At 42.1% G+C, this 27,867-nt stretch overlaps 1 protein-coding gene across 2 annotated transcripts; it reads right to left on the reverse strand.

The window, feature by feature from the left end:
* Positions 1-793: 793 nt before the first annotated feature.
* On the reverse strand, positions 794-27,781 carry plod1a (procollagen-lysine, 2-oxoglutarate 5-dioxygenase 1a). Of its 2 annotated transcripts, none has more exons than XM_084014425.1 (19): positions 27,559-27,781; positions 25,962-26,053; positions 25,529-25,662; positions 22,256-22,419; positions 21,359-21,471; positions 20,511-20,574; positions 18,758-18,855; positions 17,934-18,035; positions 17,666-17,797; positions 17,175-17,296; positions 15,887-15,991; positions 15,583-15,708; positions 13,716-13,857; positions 13,372-13,485; positions 12,320-12,385; positions 10,234-10,338; positions 8,050-8,196; positions 4,163-4,288; positions 794-2,415 (listed from the first exon to the last, which is right to left on the reverse strand). In XM_084014425.1, the coding sequence occupies exons 1-19, from the start codon at positions 27,647-27,649 to the stop codon at positions 2,260-2,262; spliced, it is 2,199 nt and encodes a 732-aa protein (XP_083870551.1). In that variant the 5' UTR covers positions 27,650-27,781; the 3' UTR covers positions 794-2,259. The 2 variants fall into 2 exon arrangements, with proteins under 2 accessions (XP_083870551.1, XP_083870550.1); XM_084014424.1 differs by lacking the exon at positions 4,163-4,288 and adding an exon at positions 3,825-3,950 and having other exon boundaries at positions 27,559-27,778.
* Between the last annotated feature and the right edge of the window lie 86 nt (positions 27,782-27,867).

The raw sequence follows: 27,867 nt of genomic DNA on the forward strand, positions 1-27,867 counted from the left end.
CGATTAAGCAGTCAAGTTAACAGGAAATGAAGGCTTGGGGTCAACACCCGAAGGGAGGAAGTCAGACTTTACTCCTACTTCCGCTTTCTGTGTCCGTTCTCAACTGACACGCCCCCAGCGTTTGAGAGAAGACATAAGTGCTTGTTTTTCATGAATTTGAGACCTAATTTGGCGATTTTTTAAAACTCAAAGTTGGCAGGGTGAATAACAACACACTGTTCTGTGGCATGCCAAACTCGGAACACATTTATTCTTACTTTACCCGGTATTTAACTCTGGCAGCGACATGCGTCGGTGACGGCTACGTCACACGAGCTTCACGCCTATTGGTCGAGTCATTTTTGTAAGCCCTACAAACTCGCGGGTGTTTTGAAAGAGTCCAGTGAGCTCCTCCAGAGCTAAAGTACGGGCTTCACCGCTGCGTCACCGACCATCTAACGATTCTTTTCTTTTGTTTAATAAACGTCTCGTCCCACAGACCACATACATTGTTTTAAGGTTTAATGCAGTTTTCTTTTGCGGGGAATCAGCCATGTGAATGACGGGGCTCAACGGTCCATCGAAACGAGTTTCATCCCGACGCTATTTTGATGCCGCACCACAGCGGCGCATTGTGATTGGTTGAAATAAATCCAAACGAGTCGGAGCGTTTTTCCCTCCGATCCCAGATATGCGATGTACTGTAGCCAGACCCTGTAATGTCAGGACACTGTATACACCATACACATTGTTCACGCTATCAAACTGCAACTTATTTTAACCACAAAGTAACGTTTCACCACAGTTCACACTCTTCAGTTAACTGTTTTATTCAAGTTGTGTTCAAAGCACGGCGATGGCTTGTAGCAGGAAATGACAACTGAGAGTATGGTACACTTTTACTAACTCGGCTGGCAAACATGAAACAATGAGCTTTGCAAATGCAAACACAAATAAAATGGGGAGTGACTTTTCAAATAAAATACATACAAAATGAAGGCTTTGGAGCGTCTCAGTTCAAGAAAGAATTGCTTTGGATACAAAAAAAGGCACAGTTAGTGTAACTTACTGAAGTAAAACTCGTCACAATAAAGAAATCTAAAGTGGAATCCTGGTGATTTCCTGAGATGTCCGGTTCAAGGCCCAAAACTGGATTTCTGATCCAGTCCAGACCACACAGGGGCCCTCAGACTGACCCAACAGCTGCACCATAGTGGCTCCATGTAATGATGATGACGAGCGGGTGTTTCTGACTGGAAAGAATCCTTTAACGGTGCACATTCTTAAATATTTCTTAATTAAAGAAAAATGACCCAATTGACAGTCAGTCAGACCGAAGCTTTCTGAGGGTCATGCACTTCCCACAATGCAATTGCTGGTGTACATGCTCCCAGTTTGTAACAAAGGCATGAGGTGATTGATATAAGCTTGTTTTGGAAGTGTCGTTCACCTCCGTGTTTTCTGAAAGGATGCCTGAAGTCATGTTTGTAAATGTCCTTAACACGGTTACATTGAGGACACAGAGGATCTAAGTGAACGACTTGTGTTGCAATGTGTGGACGACGGTTATGAAGCCTCGAGTTCGGCATTTTGGCTGTCGCCATCTTGGACTTTTGCAATTAGTGAACAAAAGTGACCATATTTGGACTGTGCCTCCACATGGCTTCTGGTTTGAAGTTGTTGACAAATTTGGCTTCATAATTCAAGTTAGCCTTTGCACCTAAATAGCATATTGTGTTGATAGTGTGGTAGTGACAGTAGCAACGCTATGTAAGTAGCCATGTCAGTCAGCAGGTAGCCCCGCCCCCTAAAGCATACCCTGCTTTATGGTCTGTTTGACTCTAATTGGACATCATGTTGGATTGAAGACTTGAATCTAATGATTGAGACCATAAACTCATGTTTACAGAGATAATGAACTTCTATACAACCCCCTGTGTTGAGTGTGTCTAATTTGAAAACACAGTTGGTCTACTAATTAGGCTAGGAGGTTTCAATTCCCACAAAGGTTTGGCCCCAAATTCAACGTAGGGGTACCGAACATTTTCAAACGATACTCAGTGCTAGTTATTATAGGTTGTACCATTATGCATCCGTTCTTTTACGTTTCATCATAGAGCACATGTATTGTACTGCTACTGGGTTGATCAAAGTCATATCATTGTATAAAATTCTTAAAGTGAGACATAAACAAGCAAATGAAGTCCAAATAGGAAAGTAAAGAGCATCAGTGATACTGAAGTCAGTGTGTGCCCTAATTGGTGTGGACACGTTTGTAGATCACGGATCCACAAAGGAAACTGCGATGTAGCGGACGCCGGCGGTGGTCGGCAGGCCTTCGTGGTAGTGGGTGAGGCGGCCGGGGTGCAAGAGGGTCCAGCCTTTACGAGGAGCCTGAATGGAGCAGTCATAGCGGAGGAACCTGCATCCACCGCCCTGCAGTCACAACAACACAGGTTACCATCGGACTAAACACTCAAATCTGTAACCACCACTACAATTCTTAAAATCTCAATAATCCATCCAAAACCTGAAAATCCATGGATCTGTAACTTTAAGAAAGGTGACACTAATCAGGTCACAAAATATACATTCTAATGAATATGAAAATGTATTAGTTAAAGGTGGAGTAGGTGATTCTATTCTATTTTATTGTGGACAAACCTGCAGGGAGTGTTGACTTTAATCAAGTGTAGCTTAACAGAGAAAAAGACGGAAAGTGGAAAGAACCACAAATAATTGTTTCAGTATAAAAAATGGTATTGCATAATTTGTATTTGACAAAATTGTTACTGGATTGAAAGTACTAATATCACACCATAAATGATCTGTTACTATGTAATTTTATCAAAAATATTTGAAAAATGAAATAAAATTAAATGTCAGCAGAGTATTACATGATGTTATTCGGATACAACCAGGGAATTCATGTATATCATTTTTTAAATTAATGCCTGACATAATAGTAATATCAGTTTTTATTTGACAATGTATGACAAGCAAAACCAATGGTGTTGAATAATTATCCATGATCGATTATTATGTATCAAATATATATTACAATGTATATATTCCAAAATGTTAGGTTCATACATCAAAAGGTGTTGTAGGACGTTATGCACACTAAATCCTATATCATCACACATCAATGACAGAGAGTGTGTTGAACAGTAGTTTCTTCTCAGATGAGTTAATCTAGTCCACAGTATTGTTGCTTTTTGTACATACGTGTACAGAAGGCAACAATCCTGTGGACTAGAGGCTCACTCATTGTTTAGTCCAGCATATTGACGATGTAGGGAGACAAGATGGATGCAACAATAACAACAAGGCTTCGAGCGTCAGCTTCATGCAAAGACAAGCTCACAAACATAGAGATGACACAAATGGAAAGTTTGAAACATCAGGCATGTAGATGTACATGCCAGCAATATTATGGCCTTCCATTTCCAATGATCTGTTAGTGACTTCGGCTCCATGCTCCTACACTGCTCCACTGTGCTGCTTCACCTTCAGCCTTGAAAAAGTCAACCATGATCATTGGGACTATATTTACCTCCCGGTCCTCCCATCTATTACTTTTACTAATTACTGCCTGGTTTGGAGTGGTACCCTAATCAGGGCCGGCCCAAGCCTTTTGGGGGCCCTATGCAGAATTTGATTTGGGGCCCCCCTTCCACCACCGTGGAGTCACCTGTGCTCGACGATTATCGACACAAATGTTACACTATAATGTTACATTAGAAAATGTATTAATTGCACCGCTTGGTGCTTGCTAACTCAATTGTAACCTCGTTCCACCTGTTGGAAATGTCACATTTCGACCGACCTCTAAACACACTCACCTGGTAATCAAGGCCCACTTGATTGAGTGCAATGTTTATAGTGAATGTGGAGGCGTCATGGTGTGGTCTCAAAGATGGCTGCTCGTCTGGCTTATATCTAACTACAAAGGCCAAGTCAAACTGAGCCTGCAAACACAGAGACAGAAAGGAGTCATGCATGCATTTGCATAGAAACTGACACATGTCGGCCCCTCGCAGCCCCTGCTCAACATAAAAGCTTGTTTCCCGGTCCAGCATTCATTTCCAGAGACGGAGCAGAGAAGCAGAGTGAGAAATGGAGGTCCCCTGCATCATCATTTCCGGTAGCTCCTTTTACCTGCCGGCTCCAGCACATTTACCTGGTAGTCCACGTCTTTGCTGTTGAGAGCTATGTTAATAGTGAATGTGGAGGCGTCGTGATGAGGAACAAGCAGGGGTTGCTCATCAGGTTTGTATCTCACCACAAAGTTGAGGGGAGTGGCACACTGATGAGAGAAGACTGATGTTAGGAAGCAGTAGAGGAGCCAATGGGAGAGCTCCTACTGGGGCGTAGCGCTACACCGATATGATATACACCGATATGTGAAAAACTGCTGATTTGTGATACAAAGAGTGAATCAATTCATGTTTTCATGTAAATAACCATGTTTGGCTTCACTCTATTAAAAGTAATATACTAATTCATAAAAGCTGGTAGCTTTTCTATTGTTAAAGTCTGATGATATTCGGTATTTTTCTTATTGATGACAAATCCCATGTTCAGACAAGTATTGTTATTTCTTTGTGTATGCCATAGGGCTCCACTGTTGTCCACAAACTATTAAAACGAAAAAAGATCATGTCATGTCTATCCTGGCCAAAACAACTGTGATTCAATATTATCCTTGTCAATCATCAAAACATGCTTAAATGTTAAAATGGTACCAAAACATACAAAATCACTTACATTTTGATAAGAAATAAATAGTTTGATTGTATCACACCATCTTCTTTAGTGAAAAACAACAGAAACCATCTTAAATAAGGTCATTTTAAACCATAAGGTCACAAATAAAGGATACATTCATGTTATAAAATAGCAACCTTGTTTGAGTCTGTCCTTTGCTACGAGAAAGGAGCGAGGGACAAAGTTAGCTTCATAATACAAAGTCAACTTTACAGCCTAGTGTTATAGTCATCTTAGTAGCTCGATGCGATAGCGACCTGTGAATCATGGTAGCCATGCCTTAAAGCATACGCTGCTTTATGTTCTGTTTGACTCTCAATGATGAATGACACCCTGAGTGTCAATGACAATACCTGTATGAATAAAGGTTAAATCAAATGGGACCATAATTGAATAAATGAACATCACGCTGAATTGAATAAGACTTGAATGAGAGCATAAACTCATGTGTACAATGTTAACTGAGATAAGTGAGAAGTAGGGCCATTTTCGAATAGACTGATACAATTATATACTGTAGATAGATACAATTAGTTATTTTTCCAACCAGAGGAGTCGCCCCCTGATGGTCTGCAGAGATAATGCAATTTTGATTTAATTTTAAGAACCAGAGGTTTCCACCTGGGGAGAACGCTGCAGACGGCAGCCGTTAGAGGGCTTTAATGTATTTGATCTTCTCAATGTCCTCTAAAGGTTCTTGTTGTTGCCACTGAAAGGATCAGAAAAATTTCAACGTCACCCGACAGAGAAATAAAACCCTTTTCCTTACCTTTCACTGGATCCAGTGATCCAGATCTGGGCGAAACCAACCAATGCTACAGCAACAACCACTGGCATACTGAGGAAATGTTCCGGGTAAAACTTCAGAATTTCTAGCCAGAAACAGCTTTTTGCATCCGAACTGAATGGTTCAGTATGAATACAGGTAATGTTACACCCTCAGTCGTAATGTAAGAGAGAAGGACAAAAAACACAGTCCTTGACATGTGCAAAATATATATTATCTTATATACGTGATGCTCATTCAAGTCTACAGCAACCTTAGTTAAGTATGAGTCATCAAAGTCACTGGTTGTGTCCGAAATCAATCACTCAGTCACTTCTCCATACTCACTATCCAGGGAGTTCTATGTAGACCATGATATAGAAGGCTATATAGAGGACTATATAGAGGACTATGTAGAGGGCTATGTAGAGGACTATATAGAGGGCTATGTAGAGGGCTATGTAGAGGGCTATGTAGAGGACTATGTAGAGGGCTATGTAGAGGACTATATAGAGGGCTATGTAGAGGACTATGTAGAGGACTATATAGAGGGCTATGTAGAGGGCTATGTAGAGGACTATATAGAGGGCTATGTAGAGGGCTATGTAGAGGGCTATGTAGAGGACTACGTAGAGGACTATGTAGAGGGCTATGTAGAGGACTACGTGGAGGACTATGTATAGGGCTATGTAGAGGGCTATGTAGAGGACTACATAGAGGACTACGTAGAGGACTATGTAGAGGGCTATGTAGAGGACTACGTAGAGGACTATGTAGAGGGCTAAGTAGAGGACTACGTAGAGGACTATGTAGAGGGCTATGTAGAGGACTATGTAGATGACTTTGTAGAGGACTATGTAGAGGGCTATGTAGAGGGCTATGTAGAGGGCTACGTAGAGGGCTATGTAGAGGACTACATAGAGGACTACGTAGAGGACTATGTAGAGGGCTATGTAGAGGACTACGTAGAGGACTATGTAGAGGGCTAAGTAGAGGACTACGTAGAGGACTATGTAGAGGGCTATGTAGAGGACTATGTAGAGGACTATGTAGAGGACTTTGTAGAGGACTATGTAGAGGGCTATGTAGAGGACTATATAGAGGGTTATGTTGAGGACTATGTAGAGGGCTAAGTAGAGGACTACGTAGAGGACTATGTAGAGGGCTATATAGAGGGCTATGTAGAGGACTATGTAGAGGACTATGTGGAGGACTATGTAGAGGGCTATGTAGAGGACTATGTAGAGGGCTATGTAGGACTATGTAGAGGACTATGTAGAGGGCTATGTAGAGGACTATATAAAGGACTTTATAGAGGACTATATATATAAAGGACTTTATAGAGGACTATATATAGATGACAAGGTAGAGGACTATATAAAGAACTAATAAAATCTATGAATTACTATGGAGACTATTACTTCCTGTCGACTTGCGGACATGGCGCAGGCAAAGAAAGAGAGGGAGAGAAAGAAAAAGTTTTCCCACGCTGACATTGAAGTTATTCTTGTAAAGTACTGTGGCTTAATGAACCAGACGATGTTATCTTGTTACTGTAATCTCACGCTCAAATACGACTCGAAACATTGACAGGTACGGTGGCTGAGGAGGAACAGACAAGGCGAACTTGCACTTTACATGTTGACAAAGAGCTGTGACACTGTATATGTAAATATACATATACATATATATATATCATTTCATATTTTCATGATTTTATCTCAATCACTCTGCTCTCTCTAATCTCATCCATCTGTCATTTTTCAACCAGCACAATGCATGATGGTATATAATGTTAATTTAGTGACCATCGGTTGTACACTACATCAACAACATGAAGAACTCACTATTTAGTGAGTAGTGAGTGATTTCGGACACGTCTTTTGAATATTCTCTCAAAAATTGTCGGAAGCAAGTTTCCTTGGTCATCCATCATCTACCACATATCCTGTATTCAGGGTCTGGGGGGGCTGGAGTCGATACCAGCTGTCATTGGGTGAAGGCAGGGTCTATCACAGGGCTGACATGTAGAGACAGACAGGTCTCCGTCCTGCATGTCTTTGGACTGTGGGAGGAAGCCAGAGAACCCGGAGAGAACCCATGCTAACATGCAAACTCCACCCAGAAGGACCCCGACCCGGGAATCGAACCCGGGACCCTCTCGCTGTGAGCACAGTGCGACCACCGTGCAGCCCTGGAGGGATGCCAGTGCTCTTTATTACACATGGTTGAGTTACATGATGACCTGCCATATAATAAACAGGGCTTTTGTTTCTGAAACCTTGGATGCCCAAAACACCAACCAATTTGCTCTCACTCTATTGGACTCACAGGTGCACTCTGGGAAATGCGGTACAAGCACTTCTGCAACAAGGCTGCAGACAAAGTAGGATAAATGACAGTTAATAACCAAAAACATAATTTCAGGAAGTCTTCTTAATGTTCCATGTAAGATGGTGTGATGTTAAATTGAGACACATTTCCGCAAAGTTCCTCAAAACAGACTCAGTGCCGACCCGTGTTCTGAATCTTACCTTGGTGTAGTAACCAGGATACATTTTCTCCGTTATCGGTGCAATATATTCCAGTAAGAATTTGTGCCATTCCCTTTCAAAGTTGATTTGATTCAAATGGATGTCGATTGTTGGGACATTCTCATAGCCACCTTGGATTCTATTGTCCTGACAAACCAAAAAATGAATCAGTTTAGAAAATAACTCAACATCACAACAACAATTAAAACAGTATGGCATTGAAATCAGGGCTGCTGTAGATAATGCAGCCCAAATATACAAAGACAACACATTACACAAACAGAGACCAATACTGACAAAGAAACAATGGGCCTCATTCACCAACCGTTCTTCAAAAGCATTTTATTAAACCCTAGTTACGCAGTTCTAATTAAGATTCTGGCATTCACCAATGTTTTCTTATTTGGGATTTGTTCTGAGCTAAGAACAAATTCTTTTTTTTTTAAAGATTTTTTTGAGGCATTTATTAGCAGTGGATAGATCGGAAACATGAGGAGAGAGAGAGGGGATGTGACATGCAGCAAAGGACCTCCGGCCGGGATTCGAACCGGGGTCGGCTGCGTATGTACGTTCGTACATGGCATGTTCTCTAACCACTCCGCCAACTGCGCGCCCTAAGAACAAATTCTACGCACAATCGAAAGCACACTTACCCACATCTAAGTGTTGACATGTTTGCACTAAATAATGGGCTATTGCGTTTTTCTTCTTTTTATTATTGCAGAATAGTGTAGAATTTAAATGACAATAATATTTATATAATTTATGCTGCACGGTGGGGTAGTGGGTAGCACTGTCGCCTCACAGCAAGAGGGTCCCAGGTTCGATTCCCGGTTCCTTCTGTGTGGAGTTTGCATGTTCTCCCCATGTGAGCGTGGGTTCTCTCCGGGTTCTCCGGCTTCCTCACACAGTCCGAAGACATGCAGGGTGGGGATAAACGACCAATGAGTTGCTTGCAGAGTTCGAGAGCAAGTCTGTTGTCTGGTCCCAGCAGTAGACCAATTAATTGATGACTCTAATTTGGCTGGGACCGGACAACAATCCTGATCCACTCCTGCGACCAGACTCTGCAGGCATCTAATTGGTCGTTTGTTAATAAAGGCTTGACTTTTACAGTGTTTTTATTTATAGCTTACAATTTATCTCAAAAAAGAAACGCATCACTTCAAAAACAGGTTTCAGTGCATCTTTATTTTTCAAGATTTGTATTTATTATTTAAGTGTCTCAGAGTTTTAAACCAATAACTCTGAGCAGCCTTTCCAACTCAGTGGTCAGCATCTCTCTGTGTTTAATTTTAGATTTGACGTCAAACCATTTTTAATTTTATTTCATCGGTTGTGCGGCTGTCTCCGAGTACAGCATTCACTGAACGAGTAATAGCATCCCATGCATCTAGTTTCAGTCTTATTTTGGATCCACTACTGACGCTACTGAATATGACAGCTTGTTTGTTGTTCACTTGCAGCAACAAAGAGTAGTGCAGCAGTCACTTCCTCCACTTGAGAACTACTACTACTACTACTACTACTACTACTACTGCTGACGTTTTCTTACGTTTGCAGTCTAGTTGTCCACGGTCTTTAGATTTCTGTAACGGTATTCTTTATAAGTACTGTGTGTGATTTCTGTGTGTGCACACGGCCCTGCAGTCTCATGCCCTTTATGGGTATTGGCTGGGGGGTGACATTTGCTAATTAGGAATAACTGGTGCGAACATTTCTGCGATTTAAGAAAACGTTATGAATCCGACCTGGAATTTTTTTAGGAATATTTTTAGGAACACATTTGGGAAAAAGATATTGGTGAATGAGGCCCAATGATGAGATGTGATTGGAGATGAAGACATTTGTCACAGTATTTCTGCAATCTACAGGGGACTCAACAGAGGTATTGATGGATAGATGGCTGGATGGATAGATACAGTATACAATATACAGTAAATCTACATATCTACACTAAATATATAGCGATCAATACACAATATAAATAATATGTTAGAATGCACTATAAATATACCTAACTACAACAACTATTGCATAAAATATACATGGAATTACAAACTACAACAAACAAATGTAAATGCAAGTAATGTGTGCCATATGCATTTTTCTTTCTCTATTACTAGCGCTGAGAAATAAAGATCCAGAATCTTTAAGAGAAGCTACACCCATATAAAAACATACCGTACTGCCTCCTCCTGACCACTTCCCAAAATGTTCCATTTCTTCAACAATGTGGTCACAAGCAACATCAGAGAATATTGGAAACCAGTACACATCAGGACAAGGCTGTGGGACAGGGGACAGGGTGGAGAGACATTACATATTCAATTCATTACAACATTTTTATACAGGGCTTTACAATCTTTACAACATCTGTCTCAGGACCCTCCATCAGGAGGAAAACATACCTAAAAACCCTTTTAACAGGGAAAAAAAGGAAGAGACCTCAGGGAGATACTGAGGCGGATCCCTTTACCAGGATTGACAGAAGTACAATAGATCAGTAGTAACAGCAGAAATAGTTGTAGAAAAATATTACTACTAATGATGACAGCAGCAGAGGATACTTTAGAATGATAATAATAGAAACAATATACTGAAGCACATTTGTGCCCTGTGGCTATATGAATAAAATCTCATCTCATCGTCAACCGCTTAATCCGGGGTCGGGTAGTGGGGGCAACAGCTTCAGCAGGGGACCCTGAACTTCCAAAAAACTCTGATTGGGGGATCCTGAGGCGTTCCCAGGCCAGTGTGGATATATAATCTCTCCACTTAGTCCTGGGTCTTCCCAGTGGCCTCTTCCCAGCTGGCCGTGCCTGCATCCTTACCAGATGCCTGAACCACCTCAGCTGTCTCCATTCGATGCAAAGGATCAGCGGCTCTACTCCGAGTCCCTCACGGATGACTGGGCTTCTCACCCTATCTCTAAGGGAGAAACCAGCCACCCTCCTGAGGAAACTCATTTCGGCCGCTTGTACTCGCGATCTAGTTCTTTCGGTCATGACTTGTCCCTCATGACCATAGGTGAGGGTAGGAACGAAGATTGACCGGTAGATCGAGAGCTTTGCCTTCCGGCTCAGCTCTATTTTCATCACAACGGAGCACTCCAGCGAATGCAATACCGTCCCCGCTGCTCTGATTCTCCGGCCTATCTCACGTTCCATTGTCCTCTCACTTGCAAACAAGATTCCTTCACTTGGGGTAAGGACTCATTCCCTACCCAGAGCAGGCAGTCCATCGGTTTCCTGCTGAGAACCATGGCCTCAGATTTAGAGGTGCTGATCCTCATCCCAACCGCTTCATCGATCCAGTGAGTGCTGGAGGTCACAGACCGATGATGCCAGAAGGACCACATCATCTGCAAAAAGCAGCGATGAGATCCACAGCACACCGAACTGCAAACCCTCCTCCCCCCGCCTCTGGTTGAACCTCTTCAATCAGAGGACTATCGGCCGAACCCTCCTTTCCAGCACCTTGGAGTAGACTTTACCAGGGAGGCTGAGTAGTGTGATACCCCTGTAGTTGGTACACACTCTCTGGTCCCCCTTTTTGAACAGGGGGACCACCACCCCGGTCTGCCACTCCTTAGGCACTGTCCCTGACTTCCAAGTCGCAATGTTGAAGAGACGTGTCATCCAAGACAGCCCCTCCACCACCAAAGCCTTCAGCATTTCTGGACGGATCTCATCAATCCCCGGGGCTTTGCCACTGAGGAGTTGTTTGACTACTTCAGTGACTTCCACCAGGGAAATTGACGATGATCCTCCATCAGTTTCCAACTTATATCAGTATCAGTCGGATTCAGTTCCTCAAAGTGCTCCTTCCACTGCCCGAATTCCTCCTCCGTTGAGGTCAACAGTGTCCCATCCTTACTGTATACAGCTTGGATGGTTCCCGTTGCTCTCGTCTGAAGTGCCGGACGGCTTTCCAGAAGGTCCTTGGTGCCGATCGAAAGTTCTTCTCCATGGCTACTCCTAACTCCTCCCACACCCGCTGCTTTTCCTCCCTCGGTCAGTCGGACAGTCCATCACTAGCACAGAAATCCAGTAACAAACGGCTGCTCAGGTTTAGATCAGGGAGGCTGTTCCTCCCAATCACGCTGCTCCAGGTATCTCTATTGTTACCCATGGGCGCGTTGATGTCTCCCAGAAGAACTATGGAGTCCCCTACTGGAGCCCATTCAGGGTCTCCAAGAAGGCGGAATACTACGAGCTGCTGCTCGGTGTATTTGCACAAACAACAGTCAGAGTGCTCACATACTCACAGTTTCAATCAGCTTGTCTTTCATGATGTGAGTGTAGTTCTCATGAATGTAGCGATCTTGCCAGTCCTAAAAGAAACACACACCACACAGACAGTTAGACAGTGCTGCTACTCTACTACTTATGCAAGCAGTACTACCACTTTTACTTTGAAAGTGGAGCTGAGTCTATCTTCTGTATGGTGATGTAATCCTAGTGAAACAAGATAGGAGGCGGGACATAGGGAGGAATTAGCTAGCTCTGATCGGTTCATAGATGGATGTCATGATGTTATTAGTTGAAATTGGTTGGTATAAGCTGATGTGTCATATTTCATTTTCCAGGAAGAATATATATATATATATATATATATATATATATATGTGTGTGTGTGTATGCCACTTGTAGATTGTAGATGAAACTGGGGGGACTGATGATGTCGAGCTAGACTTGGATCAAAGTTTTGTCTTGCTTCTTTATACAAAGCTTTTCATTTGTACTATAATAAAGTTTAATACAAACCACTAGGGCTGCACGATATATCATTTCAACGTTTCAAACTCTCACGGTTCTCATCTTCCATGATCAGTGTTTTCCATGATTTACCTATAGTCTAGGTAGACCTGCCACTGTATCATAATGAACTGAATATATTTTTACACTTCCAACGGGTGGAGTCGGCATCTTCGCGGGTCGTGATTGTCCTCGGTGTGAGGTCTGCGGCGACGTCGGTAACCCACCAACCCGTCTTGAAACACGGAGCTCGTCTCATTAACCATATTTTGTGGGTGTGACTTTTTTGCCCTTTCATCACCATTAATATTCATACAACCAATGTGTTTATGATGAAATTGTTTACTCAAACACAAAATTGTTTACCTAGCCTCATAATTGTTCTCAAAGTGCACCAGACTGATGCATTTCTTCTGCAGCCCTGTAAAGCACCACAGCACATTTGCTGCCATTGCAATAACTAACAACTAACACAAGTGGAGCCCCTCCTGCGTCACATAAATACCCTGTTACCCCTACAACACCAGCTAGAAATATTAACAAGTGTTAGTTTCAGTCTCACCAGTGGGTTTTCAAAGATCTGCCACAGATCATTATGAAGATGGCTCGTCTGATAGTTCTCTGTTGACAGGATGCGACCGAAAGTGTGCATGTTGGTTGCATACATGAAGATTCCCTGAAAGAAAGATTGACAAAAGGTCAAATATTTAATGAAACATTTTACATTTTTGTATTAGATCTAAAAAAAAAACCCGAAAAGCAGCAGAAGGATCAAAAGAAGCAGTCGACACTTAGTGAAACCTTGTTATTACGTTCCTTGTTTATGTCAAGTACATGCATGTATTGATACTAATGATGAATGATAAAGTGAACGTGGGTTGCCAGTTCACTTTTTCTTTTACTGACCTTGCTGCGGCTGTTGTGGCAGAAAGCCATGTCGGGGTCTAAAATGTTTGAGTTAAACAGCTGGTAGTCAGTGAGCTGTGATCGCAGGAGGCTGGCCTTCACCAGGTACACACTGGACACATACGGGACGTTCCACACACCGCTGAAAGACAAGAGAGCCTCAGACACGTCACACACAAACAACAGGATGTCAACTCTCAACTGGTGGAAGAGAATAAGCCATAATTATTATGAGTTCATTCATCTTTCACTAATGCCCAGTGAAAAGATGTAATAGGACAACAAATGATTTAAACGTTGGTTCTAATAATAGCCCCGGCCTCCATTAGAGATCAGCCTTTATTTACCTCCCCCGACAGCAAGACCGGCCAATGTTAGAGACCTGGCTGCTAATGGAATACAGGCCAATATTAGAGGATTTACGGTAGTCCCCATTGGTTTTGTGCACCGTGGCTTTGAAGCCTCAAATTTGCCATTTTGGAATTTTTGCAACCAGTGAACAGAAGTGACGACTGGAATGTTGTCAATCACAAGATAGCCATGCCCTAAAGCAGAGATCTTCAACAGGGGGTCTGGGACCCCTAGGGGGTGCGCAGAGTTACTACAAGGTGTCCCCAAAACAATTTGATCCCAAACTTTTCTTCCAAAAATGTTTATACATACAAAAATACACATTAACATGAATACAGCCTATAACAAGGAAATATAAATAGTTGTTGAATGAAATTGTGACGTAGAAATGCCAATATAGAATTGAAATATGTTCTATAAATATACTAATCTGTTAACAGTTATTATTTAAATGGCTTAGCATTGTATACATACTAGTGGTGGGCAATATGGCCCTAAAAGAATATCACTATTTTTCAGGGTATTTAGGCGATAACGATTTATTTTATATTTATTTTATTTTTATTTGATCATTTCAAGAACATACAATTGCAGCAAAATAAGTGTTATTCTTTCATTTGTCAGGGTAAACGTAACAGTTTGCCTTTAAATATTCAGTAAAAACTAAAACAAATATGTATTGCTCAGTAAAGTTTCAGTTTAGTCAGTAGTCACTTTAGTTTGTAAGCAGCATTAACTCCCTTTTTTGGGAATTGCTTCTTCTGCAGTATTGCTTTCAATCACGTTTGCTTTCACTTCTGCTTGTTGAATGTTGTTGAGCTGCGTGATGCATGTGAACCAATCAGAATATCACGATATGATTTTTTTTATCATGTAAAAAAATATACTGGTATTATCGTGAACGATAGAATATCGTTCCCACCCCTAAAACATACATCATTACAGTACCTTTATACTTTGCACTATAGGCTGCACTACACTTCATTATTGGCCCGGTTTAATAAGCAACACAATTATACTATGTAATGGGGGTCCCTCCACAGTGTCACCATCAGCCAAGGGGTCCTTGGCCTGAAAAACGTTGAAGACCTTGCTCCTCAAGCATACAGTGCTTTATGGTCTATTTTACTCTAAATGGACCATCATTTAGTAAATGGAGTTGTTGAACCCTAGGCCAGAGGTCTTCAACATTTGTCAGGTCAAGGACCCCTTGGCTGATTGTGACACGGTGGAGGGACCCCTATTACCCTAGGCCACATGCTGAGAACAACAGAGAGGCCTATATGGAAAAGAAAAGCCTGAACTAGTTATATGACCATGATAATATGATCTCGACCCCCCAAAAGTACACATAGTGCAACCAGACACTCAAGCTTTTAATTGGATGGAACGTGCAGCGTGTAAATTTGCGTGGGCTGCTACAGTATGCCAGTGGCTCTTCGGTCTAGCCTGTGAATAAATCTCAAGTCTGTCACCAAACGCCTCTCTGAAGTCTTCAAACCCTTAAGCAACTTACACTCTGCGTCCTTGTACGATGTCCACGTAATCCTCAGACCTGGCATAGTAGCCATCTGCACTGAGGGCTCCCCAGAAGTTGCTCCACAGTCGACCAGCACGAGTTATCATCGGTGCCACGATAGGACTAACGAACAAGGAAATGATTACTAGATTTGTTGCTGTTGTCCAATTACAGTGAGTGAACAATTAACTACAATAGAAACAAAGAGGTTTAATATGTGTGGTTGTTCCCTCAGCCGTCCCAAGATACCAGCTCGCACACAGATTATTCTTAAAAATGTAACATGGATGAATATACTTGCAGGTTTTGTTCAATAAGAATTTTAAGGATGTTGTCATTCTTTAAGACCACATCAATGTCCAGGATGAAGAGATAGTCACAGTCCTTGTCCTTCCGGCACACGTCACTGAAAGGAAGCAAAGACACATATGTAGAGTGACATTAGAGAGCAATGCAATAAGACTTTTTTGACTTGGTCTGAAGTTTTAGTGTCATTGAGTCAAGTGAAGAGTCAGAAGGTGGCTGACTGGGATGCGGGGGAAAGGGTGGAGAAAGAAATTTGAGTAGTGCGGCGGGGGTGGGGTGGGGGGTGGGGGAGTAAGTTGAGTCCCAGCAGTGACCAGCTTGTTCATCTGATCAGTGATCTCTAAGAGGGGGGAGGAGTGGGTCAGAGATCCTAGGGAGGATGGCTGAGTTGGCTCTTCTTCTGTTGTGTTATGTCTCCTTTTGGTTTTAATTCCTCTTTCCCATGTCCTTGGTAGAGGGAACAGATGGGTGACACAGGGAGAAAGATAGGGTGGAGGTCAACAGTTTGACACCTGACTTATTAAGGCAAAGTCCATCTCTCTTAAAGAGATTTCTTTGGTCCCAGAAAAAAAAAAAAAGCCAATAAAGTGCACTGGAAACATGCAGCAGAGAGCCATGTCAGTTCAGTGCCAGCAACCTGCCAACTTTCTGAACTCTTCTGACTGGCGGTAGAGGTCCACTGATAAAAACCTCAGCCTCCAGAGAGCCAACTTTGTTCAACAGATAAGCAAAGTCTCATTTGAGCATTTCTTGTATGCAATATTATCTCAGACAGATGTGCTGCCACAATGTCAAGCTAAAATATGCAAATGCAAGGTCTGTTTGGGAAATGTGTTGTTTGCCCTTCCTTGCCGGTTCCTGCAGCTGCCTTGGGTTTCTCTATGTGGCCTCTTCACCAGAGTTTCTCAGCTACCACCCTTCATGGTGGTCTGCACTGCCTCAGAGACTTTTGATGTGCTGATGCCTCAGTCACTGTGACACCTCCAGTTTCCTCGTTCCCCAACGGGGCTCCTGTACTGTTTGCATTCCACCTGTTTTCCTGTGTACTCCCCTTGATGGCTGTCGCCATCTTTCCCTGTGGAGCCTTGCCGTACTGCGATTGTCGGAAGAAAGTGCAACAGTATATCGCTATCAGTGATAACTTGTTTTAGTCATATGACCAACACTGTGTTAAAGGAGCCTGATTTTGAACTTTACCAGTCTGTCACTTGACCTGAGGTTAAGACGTTAAATATTATGAAGGAGATTTTGTGCTCAGATCTCACTGGTTACATGAAACTCACAAGCCCAGGTTGCGGGAAGCAGCTTCGTCCATCTCCTCTTCAGGCCCGACTGACTTGACATCCTGATAAAGGCTTCCATGATCCTGCAGGAAAGAGCTGATCTGACGCTCATGATGAGCTTCCTGGAGGGAGGAGAGATCAATAGACAGGAAAGGAGGCAGAAGTCTGAGTTACTACAGACATTGAAAGCAGCACTAAATAAGCAGAAATGATAGTTAGCAAAAGAAAATGCCTTGTTATATGTTACATATTTGTACTTTTGCTTTGATCCCTTTTTTATCTATTTGATCACATAGATCTTCACTATTGATTTTGCATTTACTCATTACGACATCGGTGTCCCTATTTCCTCGTCACTACGTCACTGAGTGTCTCATTAAATGTTTTTATGCAGGCTGGGTTTCTGATGAATCCTGCTACAATAGTTCCAAGAAAAGCTCTTGTCTCTGATTGTTCAGGTGAAGTTGATTCATTAAATGTTCTTGTGTTACCTGGTTGTAGATGAAGAGTTTGAGTCTGTTCTTGGGATACTGGAGCTTCAGTAGGCGTTCAAAGAACACTGAAACAAAAGGGGTGGGCTGCTGAATGAAGATGCCAATGACCACCAGTGGGTATTCACTCTCCTGTTGGGAAAAGAGGTCCGGGACAAAGAGCTTATTACTACTATTTGGCACCAAACACCAGTTCTCATTGTTGATTAACAGTATCTGTTGGACATCTTGCACAATGTGTCCATGTGATCAACAAAAATCAACTGACCTGAAGAGCTGTGAGTGGGTTGAGATCCTCGTGACACACTGTGCATCCTTTCTCAAACGTCCATGCGTTGGGGATGTAGTTACCCAGGTAGTTGATCTGGAGCTGGAAAACAAATTATTGCAGACTTTCACATCTCACATCTGATAATCTTGTATATATCTTAATAATATATGTGACACAATAAAAATATTTCTTTCTCAAAAAAATGTAAAGTAATTCCCATATGTATTGTATAAGTGCAATTTTAAGAATTTTAGGCAACTATTTTGGCCAGGATAATCGTGATGTGTTGAATTTTGATTGTCCCATGCCTAGACTGAATAGACTTGCTGACTGAAGACTTTCTTATAAACACACCTACTCCACTCAAGAGTGTAACAGCGGAGCCCCCCAGGGCTGTGTGCTCAGCCCCCTCCTGTTCATGCTGAGCACCCACGACTGCTACCATCAACATGAAGTTGCTCCGCTCACTGTCATGTGTCGTATTACGACGAGATGACAAATGTACAAGAGGCCATTGTGCTTCAGTGTGGTACGGATCAACTCGCCCTAGAGTGGTCTGTTAACCGTGTTACCATCAGCTGAGAGACTCTTAAATTCTTCCTCCACCCTTATTGCTATAATAGTTTTGTTTATTTGTATTTTTCTTATGTTGCAAAACGAGACAACAAACACAATTTCATTGTAAAATTGTACAATGACAATAAATTGAGCCTTGAAACCTGAACCAACTGCTGATTTTTCCCGCAGTAACTGTAATGGTTAGGTTTTTGGACTGCTGTGTTTAGAATGTGAATGTTCAGAGTGGTTTGATAGGTCAATACTTTGGTTGGCCCGTTCCCGTGGACGATGACAGGCAGGGTATCATACAGCACATTTCTGGCTCGTACACGTCCATCCTCGAACTTCAGCACCACCTCGTCTGGAAACACATGCAGACATTAATTCAGGCTTCATTGGGGAGTCATGGGTCTCATACTGTTTGGGGGACAATGAGTCTGCATTCACTGTGATTTTAATACAATATCAATTCAGGTGGGTCCTCCTGACTACTAGCTGTGGCTCAGAGGTAGAACGAGTCAAGTCACCCTCTAATCAGACGATCTGCGGTTCTGCAAGTGTCTTGAGACTAGATACTGAAGTCAGCAGTAACGTTACAGTGCGAATGTTGCAGTTTAGTCTGTGTTCTGATTATTTGTCCGTGAATAAAAGCTACAACTAGACACAAGCGAAGCTCCCGTTGTTGTCAGACAGCTGAAAAGGAAACTCAAACGGGGGTGGATGAACAGAAGTCACCATATTTGGACTGTCAAGGAGCGACAGGTGGATCGGACAAACGCAAGCGGCAGAGTGGTACCCCGAGAACTCCATCCTGCTCCTGGTGTGACGCTGCTAACAAAGTCATCTTCAGGCACAGAACTTTGTCGAGAAGGACAGTTGAAGAAGTCTTTGAAAGTCCGTTGTGACGCATTCAGTCTTCAAATGCATCCTCTTAAGGATGGACGTTGAATTAGGACACAGCTGCTGTATCACACCTTTCTACTAGTGGCCAGTGATAAATACTACAACACATTCTCTTTTATGAAGTGAAAATATATTACACTTTATCAGTTATTACACAATAGGGTGTTCTTACATAGTGTAGTGTCATTTTTTTCCAACATCCCTCAATCAATATTTAACACACTTTTCACGGTCTTCATTTTGAATTCTAGTTCTTTCTGTATGTGTTAAATATATGGCTACAATGTCTTCTTTTTGGAAAAGAGACAAGAGGCAAGCAGCAGTTAATAGAAGAACTTTGACAGGAAAGATTTATGGAAGCAGACGTCCTCAAGGTGTCCATTCATGCCTCTCTAGACTATTGATGTTGTCACATCCTTCTCTCAGTGAACACACAAATTCCTTTCTTGACCTCAAAAAATGAGTTCAGCTCATGTCTAAACGTGCAGCTCTGTTGAATATAGTGCAACAGCTCAGAGGGCGGAACCGGAGTATAAAGAAGGTCCACGATTGGCTGAAATTTAGACCTCGGGTTTGTGTGAATTTGAGGCTCGTACTGATACCATCGAGCGGTATCTCATACAAGCTTGCTTCCTGGCTACAATGTCCAATCAGAGCCAGACAGAGAACTTTTAGGCAAATGGGATGCAGCCTTAACTGTAAACACTAAAAGAGAGAAAGCCTAAATTCAATGCTTTGAAGAGAAACAACACTTGTTGCATGCTCCTAGTAAACAAATGAATCAACAACATATTAAAACAGTAGATTTCATTTTGAAGTTGGTCCAAAAATCTGTAGCGTACTTTAAGAAATGCTCATTGTCTGATACAGAGTGCATTACCAGAGATCATGAGCAGGATGCTGGTAAGTGTTAGTTTGGTACCTGACATGAACACACTCAGAAAAAGTTGCTTCTGGATGATAGGAAACATACAATTTCTTACAGTCGTTATTGGAAGGGTGCACTTAACATTGCTAGCATAGCAGCAGAGTGGAAATAGGCACTGTGTGTCGCAAAGTCTTTGCTTCATAAACTTGACTGGCTAGACTAGAAAGAAAATGCAAGGCACTCACCAAGGGCTCCATGAAGGTTCTGGAACAATCTGCATTTGCTGTCCAGTGTGATATTTGTGGATTTCTGTAACATGGGAACACATTGTTATCACATCAAATATAATCGCATACATTCTGGAATTGAAGCCAGTATTGAAATAGTGAGTCTCAAATAATAGTTTGGCAAGTGAAAACATATAATAAAGGCTGGATGAAACGACTTGCATTGGCTGGAGGTACATTCCATACAAGCATTATGAATCAGTAGTACAACAGTCATGTCATACTCTTTTGATACTTCTACCACGCTGTTCTCTTGTTTGCTGTCAGACCACATTAATCCCTTAACACTTCCTGCAGGTGTTTCAAATTAAAAGCCTGGCGGGAACAGGAGTTAAAATGCCTGCTGAGCTACTGGAAGGCACAAAGTGCTGAGTCTTGTGAACGCAATCAAAAAACTGAAAAGTGGAATGATCAGGAAACAGTGTTTCTGTCAGGATTATTGCTTTGGGAATGTATTATATTATATTAAATTCACCAAAACTAATAAAGAGGAAGTGAGAACATGAGCAGATCAGAAAACAGGGAGGTGTCTTACTAAAATATGATGAAATCTACTTGGAAACAGGGGTGAAATAGAAATAAATGCCTGTCTGTGTCAAATAATAGTCTGGTTCTCTGTGAAATTAAGGCCACTGTTTGAGAATTTTATGCTACATAATGAAATCATACAGAGGAATAATATAATAATGGTATAAGTAATTGCTATTATTCCTATTAGTTGAACTATTTCTAGTACTCAATGTTTGGCATGGAATAAATAAAAATATGGATCCAGAAAGTACACACTGATGTGTAACAAATCTTACTCTTTTAACTGAATCGATGTACATCTTGGTGAAGAACAACTGGTCGCTGTCACTGTCTTCTCCTGTCCAGTCAGCAACCATTTCTCTGATGTTGGGAAGGTAGCCAATGAAACCTGATGATAGAATCAAACATATATTTCCATATTTATGTACATAAACTCTGTCATGTTGTGCCTACATTCAGAGACATGAAGGAAATGTGAAGTCAGCTATTTCTAATTGGTATTACTAACGACTGCCAGGTTCAGTGTTTTATGGGCTCAGCCCACCGCTGACTTCTGACTGCAGACATGCTGTTTTTTTCTGCTGGCCAGACTACTTCCTAGACAAACAGTGCACAGTCACACCAGCAGCTGGTGAACATTAAAGTGTTTAGAGATGAGCTTCTTGTAATTGTGTGAAGATGGTGTCAGCCGGGTTTACACTATGTGTACTTTGCAGCGGTGGCTGTGTGCACCATTGTCTCAGTTCAAAACTCATACATGTAAAAATTTAGAAGTAAGAATTTCCACAATCCACAACATATTTTAATGTAATGTAATATCCTGCAGTGTAGTGGGTAGCACTCTCGCCTCACAGCAAGAGGGTCCCAGGTTCGATTCCCGGGTCAGCCCGTGTTCCTTCTGTGTGGAGTTTGCATGTTCTCCCCATGTTAGCGTGGGTTCTCTCTGGGTTCTCTGGCTTCCTCCCACAGTCCAAAGACATGCAGGATGGGGATAGGTTCATTGATGACTCTAAATTGCCCGTAGGTGTGAATGTGAGAGTGAATGGTTGTTTGTCTCTACATGTCGGCCCTGTGATAGACTGGCAAAAAGCTGACAATGAATACATCATCACAATGTCGGAGCCATGTGGCCTGGCCCCCCTTGTGTCTCTTGACAGGGCTGGTGGACGTACCTCCTGAACCCAGGAACCTGTTGCCCTCGACGACGTGGGGGTGTTTGTCCTCCAGGTGTCTGTCGGGCCAGATCAGGCTCTCAGAGGAGAACACCACCTTGTGTCTGGCCTGCTGGAACTTCTTGAGCAGCTCTTTGGGACCCGAGGCGAAAACCACATCGTAGCTGTGTTGAAATGGGGAGTGAAAATACAAATGTTTACTGTGTGGCTCGTCAGTGTGTGAAGCCAGTGACATAGTTAAAATAAATGCTATAAATTGCTTTTATAAGATGCCAGCATTCTACATTTAGAGAGTTAAGCTGTCAGTGGTTGTGTTTACAGATGCTCGGGTGAAAATAAATCTCACACTTCCTCTTCATTTCAGTTTGTGTGCATTTTTGTGTTTACTGCAACTACCATATACTATTATTAAAGATATAGTTTGGGAAATACATTTATTTGTTTTCTATCCAGTAGTGAGCTGAAAGGTAGAGCAGTTCCATCCATGTGCCAGTTAACCGTTAGCACACAACCTTCAGAATGTACTGAATCATTAGCTTTTAGTAGTAGAGTCCTCATCGGTGACTGAGAGCATAGTAACACAGTACTGTACATCGTGTAATGGTTATAAGTTTATTAAAAGACAAAGCAGCCATCATCAAGTGATAGGTGGCTGTTAAGCTGTTCAATTCATGTACAAACCATAGACTCTATATAACACTGTGGACGTAGTCAGTGTGACGTCATCCATTGGTTTGTGGACTACGGTTTTGAAGCCTCAAGCTCACCATCTTGGATATTTGGCAACCAGTGAGCAGCAGTGACCATATTTGGACTGTGGAGGAGTGACAGGTGGATCTGACAAACACAAGCGGCAGAGCGGCACCCCAAGAAGCAACCTTACTGGATCTGGATCCATCTGGATTCTGGTGTGAAGCTGCTAACAAAGTCAGCTTCCGTAAGTCAAGGTCAACTTTACAGCTAAGTGTTAAAGTCAAAGGGGGGGCATTAGCTCAGGAGGTAGAGCGGGTTGGCTGGCAACCGCAAGATTGCTGGTTCGAAACCCCGGCTCCTCCTAGCTGAGTGCCTGGTGTCCCTGAGCAAGACGCCTCACCCTAATTGCTCCAGACGAGCTGGCTGTCGCCCTGCGTGGTTGACTCCGCCGTCGGTGTGTGAATGTGTGTATAAATGGGTGAATGTCATTCCTGTAAAGCGCTTTGGATAAAAGCGCTATATAAATGAGGACCATTTACCATCTTAGTAGCTAACTGCATTGGTAGCGTGGTAGCGACGGTAGCAAGGCTTTGGTAGTGACAACGTGGTAGCGACACCATGGTAGCAACCTGTCAATTACAATTAACCAAACGCTGATTAAGACATATTTAGGATAAAAAGTTTCAATCAAGTGAAAATATTGTTCAATGGTTCAAGCTGTGAGACGAAAGGGACAACTCCCAGGTTGAGCAACACTGTGATAGTGACACTGGCCTGTCAATCATAAAGTAACCACACCTTAAAGCATACACTGAATTATGGTCTATTTGACTCTAAATTAGACCACAATTTACGAAATGAACATCATGCTGTATTGAAGAAGATTTGACACTAGATATTGAGACCATCAATTCACGTTTACAATGTTTACTGAGATATCTTTTACATAAGAAACAAAGCTAGTATAGAACTTAGTTTGCACTGACCTAACAGTTTGACAGAAGCAGCTCTAAACGTCATGACATTATGGTCTGTGGAAAGATTGCGTACTAATGTACTCGGGTGCATTTTAAGGAAATGCAATTGTTTATCACATCAAGTTACTCAGGTAAAGGGAGGACAACGAGCACGACCAACAAAGACGATATCGACCTTCTTTATTAACATTTTGGTGCTCAGTGCCAAGTTGGTGCAGCCTTACTGATTTTAAATTCAAGATGAAATCATGGCTAAAATCAACCCATTTACGTACCCATCATGCATGAATGCAAACATGTTTTGTTATTTGTGATTTTGTACTCGAGGTTTTATTTAATAAACAGAGATGTTACTCTTGGTTCACATTGTACATTCATATTTCTACCTTGGCTCTGTCAAGTTAATTCTCTCTACTGACCATCGGGGGCGACATCTCTGGTTGACCCTACTTCTCATTTGTTGTATTATATCAGTACAGTATATTAGTTTATGGTCTCAATCTCTAGTTTCAAGTCTTCTTCAATACAACATGGTGTTCATTTAGTAAATGATGGTCCATTTAGAGTCAAATAGACCAGAAAGCAGGTTATGTTTAAGGGCAAGGGTGTCCAACCTTATCCAAGAAGGGCGGGTCCAGGTTTTTGTTTTAGCCCAGCATTACCTCACCTGATCCAACTCCTCAAGGTCTTGATTGTATACCATAGTTAGTTAATTAGTTGAATCACGTGTCTGAGTGCTGGGCTAAACCAAAAACCTGGACCCACACCCGCCCTTCTTTGATAAGATTGGACATCCCTGCTTTAGGTCGTGGCCTCCATGGCCTTGCGAGGGTTTAACACTTAGCTGTAAAGTTTACTTTGAATTATAAAGCTAACTTTGTTAGCGGCTTCACACCAGAATGCAGACGGAGCCAGATGCAGTAAGGTTGCTCCTTAGGGTGCCGCTCTGCTGCTTGTGTTCATCAGATCCACCCACCACTCCTATGCAGTCCAAATATGGTCACTTCCTTCACTGGTGGAAAGAATTCCAAGATGGCGACACTGCTTTCCTACCATTGTAAAATCTGTTGGGAGGTATCTTTTGTTTGTTTGTTTGTTTTTTACTTTGGACAGAGCCAGCTAGCTGTTTCCCCAACTCCAAGTATTTATGCTAAGCTAGGCTAACCACGTCCTGACTCACACTCTGTTCTTAACACAGTGACATAACACTGATATCCATCTGGACATCACACTGTCAGCAGAAAGAAAGAATAATATATTTCCCAAAATACTGAACTACTGGAGAGATGGTTGCCTACTTTGGGACAGAAAGATGCAATGGACTACATTTAGGATGAGATACTTTATATTCAGTCACTAAATATTTTTTGTAAGTATTCTTCCCTACACTTAATACAAATATGTATTGTACTGTTGTGTGTAATGCAGCAAAGACTTGTTGTGTGAATGATTGCACAACACTAACCCTGACAACAAAACCACACTGTAAAATCTGGAATTATTTGGAAAGTGTTCAGCAAAACTCCTTTAAGCATTAGGGTGTTACTCCGTCCATCACTTGCAATCAAATCTGAAGCGCTGCTTGTGGTGAAGACAACTCTACCTGTCAATAAAAAGGATGATTTTGTCCTCATTCTTCATCTCCTCCAGAGCTTCTTTAAGGAGTCGTACTTTCTGGCCTCCTCCTGGAGCTGACATGTAATCGCCTGACCTCCATTTCTGACCCCGACCGAGAACCTTAAAACATACATACGTTTATTACATGTCCAAGAAACACATTTAAAGATATTCATCCTCAAATAATCTTCTTTTCTGCCACTAAAATATGAATACCTTACCTGTCAGGTTTCACTTTATTTTTGACAAAAACAGTGGCTTATTTCTGTGACTCAAATGCATTGAAACCGTCTCAATATAAAAACAATGGTAGCATTTAAGGGGAAACTTTGATCAGCAAAACAAGGGAAGGGTATTCCTGTTAATATCACAGTAGGACAGCAGGAATGAAACATTGATGTTGCCGCAGGGTGTCCTACCTTGACAGTGTAGTTAAAATGTTTAGCCGACAATAAGAAACGCTTGAAGCCATCCGTCTCTTCGGTTGCAACTGTAACAACGAGCAGTTTCTCTGGAAGACACCACATTACAGAGGCACTCAGAAAGATAACACCCAGGCTCTTTTTTTCTTTTGCAACCCAGTGGTACTGCCATAACTGAAATCAACACAGGCGAGCACTAAAATACATATATAAAATTAAATAATAATGCACCTTTGATGATATTGTGCTGGACAATACAGGTGCAAATTCACCAAGAAATGTGTAATTAAACCTAATCAGATTACCAAAAGCAAAGAGAGAAGCTGTGGATGGTTATGTAGCCTTGACAATAACAGATGCATTAAAATTATGTGTTGTATCTGTTTCTTGTTCCCTGTCATCATCTTTCCACTTTTCCTATCTAACAAAGTATCTAATGAAATCTTTAAACGTGCCATTGTTACCATGGGACCCCATTGATTAGGCCCGAATTAGCCTATACACATCATATGTTCTCTGTTGAGATGTGTTCTTCATTTAAGTACAGTAGTTATTATATTCATTTTGTTGTCATATTTGTACTTACACATGGATATTTGTTTAGAGCCCCCAAAACTGCTACACCTAGTAATAACTGACAGCCTTTAGTTATCTTTGTAATGTGCTCTAATACTGCAGACAAACTATATTACACAACATTTTTTTGGTCAATATCATAAGCACATGTCACCAAATATCATCTTAGAGGAAACAATGATGAGTTAATATGTTTTTCCCTTATTTTTTCCAATCCATGATAGGAAAGTGTGTGTGTGTGTGTGTGTGTGTGTGTGTGTGTGTGTGTGTGTGTGTGTGTGTGTGTGTGTGTGTGTGTTGTTTGTGATGATGATCGGTAATATCATGAATCACACTTATTTTGGCCAGGATAATCTTGACGTCACATTTCATATGGTCCCATGCCTACCCATAACGTACACATGCTACCGCCGCTACGTGAACGTTAACGTGAGCGTAGCCGGAGCTCGCAGCGCTGACAGCCGCAGCTCGCCTCGCAGCCCCGTCCACGTCAGCGGCACAGCGGTCCTCCTCAGCAGCCTCACCGCGTTAAAGAGTGGCCATACTGTTAACCTCCATGTTTAACTAATGCATTCTTATTAATCGGAAAAACAAAAGACACGTTAAACATAACTTAGTTCGTGTCTTTTGCGAAGTTTAAATGATTACTCGTCATGCAGCAAGCGGCTCTAGCAGCATGCATCAACAGTTAAATTAAATCTCAGTTTATCCAACTGGCTAGCCTGTTTATTGTAGCTTAAATACACAGTGTGAGTGTAGACTTTTATCTGAAATAGCTGATATGGCTGCTTGAATGTTGTAACGTCAATGTTACCAGCCATGCCTGTCGTTCAACTCGGCCGTATACGATATGTAACGTCGAGGGTTTCCTTCAACCGGAGACTCTCCCTCGGTCCACGCCGGGCTTCAGCGCCCTCACCGTTACAGACAACGGAGATACGGTGACTTTGGGAATAGCTAAGTTTTATGATACAGTTGTAGATAACACGGTGTATAGATGGTTAGCATTCAGACTCACCTTCGGGGATTCGCTGCTCGGCACAGTTTGTCAGAAAGAAAAGTGCACACACAAAAATACCTGAAAACAACAGCAAGTGCGAAAGTCTCATTTTTGCTAAAAGTAAATTTAAACTACTTCACGAGTCCCGCTGTAAACTGAACTTTATACTTGTCCAGACGAGAAAGCGAATATGTGGACTGTGAATATGTGGACTGTGTTAACTCCTCCACTGCTGCCCCCCTCTCTCTCTCTCTCTCTCCCCCACTGTCTGTGCCCCCTCCCCCCTCCTCCCCCCCAGGTCTCCCTCTTTTCCTACGTTACAGTAGT

This window comes from Eutrigla gurnardus (assembly GCF_963514095.1).
Source record: "Eutrigla gurnardus genome assembly, chromosome: 8".
Lineage (NCBI taxonomy): Eukaryota > Metazoa > Chordata > Actinopteri > Perciformes > Triglidae > Eutrigla > Eutrigla gurnardus.